This window comes from Etheostoma spectabile, chromosome 1, assembly GCF_008692095.1.
Source record: "Etheostoma spectabile isolate EspeVRDwgs_2016 chromosome 1, UIUC_Espe_1.0, whole genome shotgun sequence".
Lineage (NCBI taxonomy): Eukaryota > Metazoa > Chordata > Actinopteri > Perciformes > Percidae > Etheostoma > Etheostoma spectabile.
The window spans coordinates 17,049,648-17,051,003 of NC_045733.1; the positions used below are offsets into that span (position 1 = coordinate 17,049,648).

Below are 1,356 nucleotides of genomic sequence, written 5' to 3' on the forward strand. Positions count from 1 at the left end.
GTGTGTGTGTGTGTGTGTACAGGAGGTATGGAGAATTGTGGGAATGGGTTTATGAGTGTGTTCATTGCTTAAGAGCCTATCGATCGGCAGCGGCTTTTGTTCAGGCGGCGTAACTAAATGGTTTTGAAAGGCAAAAAAAGCTGCAGGCGGTAGGCAGAGCAGACACAGAAGATGGCTTTAACTTATGGCCTCCAGGCTTCTCTGGGACTGTGACTCCCTCACTGTTTAAATATGACTGTTGGCAGGAGGGTTATATTTCACAAAGTGTTCCATGACTTGCCACTTGGCTTGAATACCTTGAAAAATACTTATTTTGAGCTGTTGTATGTGTACATTTCAGGTCTGGGAATTGTGGTTATTGCTCTCAGCTGTGTGGTCACCACCATCACTGGCCTTTCCATGTCAGCCATTTGTACTAATGGTGTGGTCAGAGGAGGTAAGATAATGCATCATCAACACTCAAGAAAAACCCTCATGTTCACGTGTTCTTTACATTACATTTCATTTAGTGACTTTCAATAAGTGCATTCAACCATGAAGGTACAAATTCAGTGGAGCAAGAATCAAATAGAAGTACAGGAGCTTCAAATAAGCTATTTTAGCCATCTTCTTAGCCAAAGTGTTAAGTCTTAGAACAGATTTTTAGCTTGCGGCGGAAGATGTGTGTGTGTCAATGGGGAGCTCGTTCCACCATTTAGGAGCCGGGACAGCAAACGGTTAGGATTTTGTTGAGTGATTAGGTGTCCCTCGCAGTGAGGAAGGATCAAGCAGATTGGAGAATGCAGAGCGGAGTGGACGAGCGAGGGTGTAAGGTTTAACCATGTCCTGTTTGAAATGTGTGGCTAGGCTGGAGCCACATGCAATTTTAGAGGTATCAAATATATTAAGCACAAGTGTTAGCCTACATACCACCAACCTTCCATAGCTTTGGTACTATAAAAGACTAACAACAAACATGTAACAATAAACACATTCAGTGTAAACCTACAGTACATTTTATTTATCATTGCACATAATTTAATATCCCCTCTTTGGGGATAAAGGTTTGGTTAAAATTGTATGAAATATTTGCCAAAGTTAGGGGGACCAGAGAGGGGTCGAGGCTCAATATTACGGGGGCACTGGCCACCCTTGATCCCTCCTTAGAACCGGCACTGTAACCTGGGCCTAAGCGTGATTCATAATTCTGCGTTAAATCTACACCGTGGCTACATACGCGTGGAGGCACGGACCCTATGCCGTAGCTTGACGTGCACCTCTCAAAAAATGGAACTACATATTGCGGAGACGCACCTCACTCTGCCGTGGCTTGGTAGCGTTGTATTTCCCCCAACTCATTTCCTGGTTCTTCTTCTC

At 44.0% G+C, this 1,356-nt stretch overlaps 1 protein-coding gene across 1 annotated transcript in view; it reads left to right on the forward strand.

The window, feature by feature from the left end:
* The window catches only part of slc12a1 (solute carrier family 12 member 1), a 17,411-nt gene that overhangs the window by 3,018 nt on the left and 13,037 nt on the right, over positions 1-1,356 (forward strand). The window contains exon 4 of the mRNA XM_032536440.1: positions 341-436. Within this exon, the coding sequence (XP_032392331.1) occupies positions 341-436 (96 nt within the window). The remainder of the gene's footprint in view (positions 1-340; positions 437-1,356) is intronic.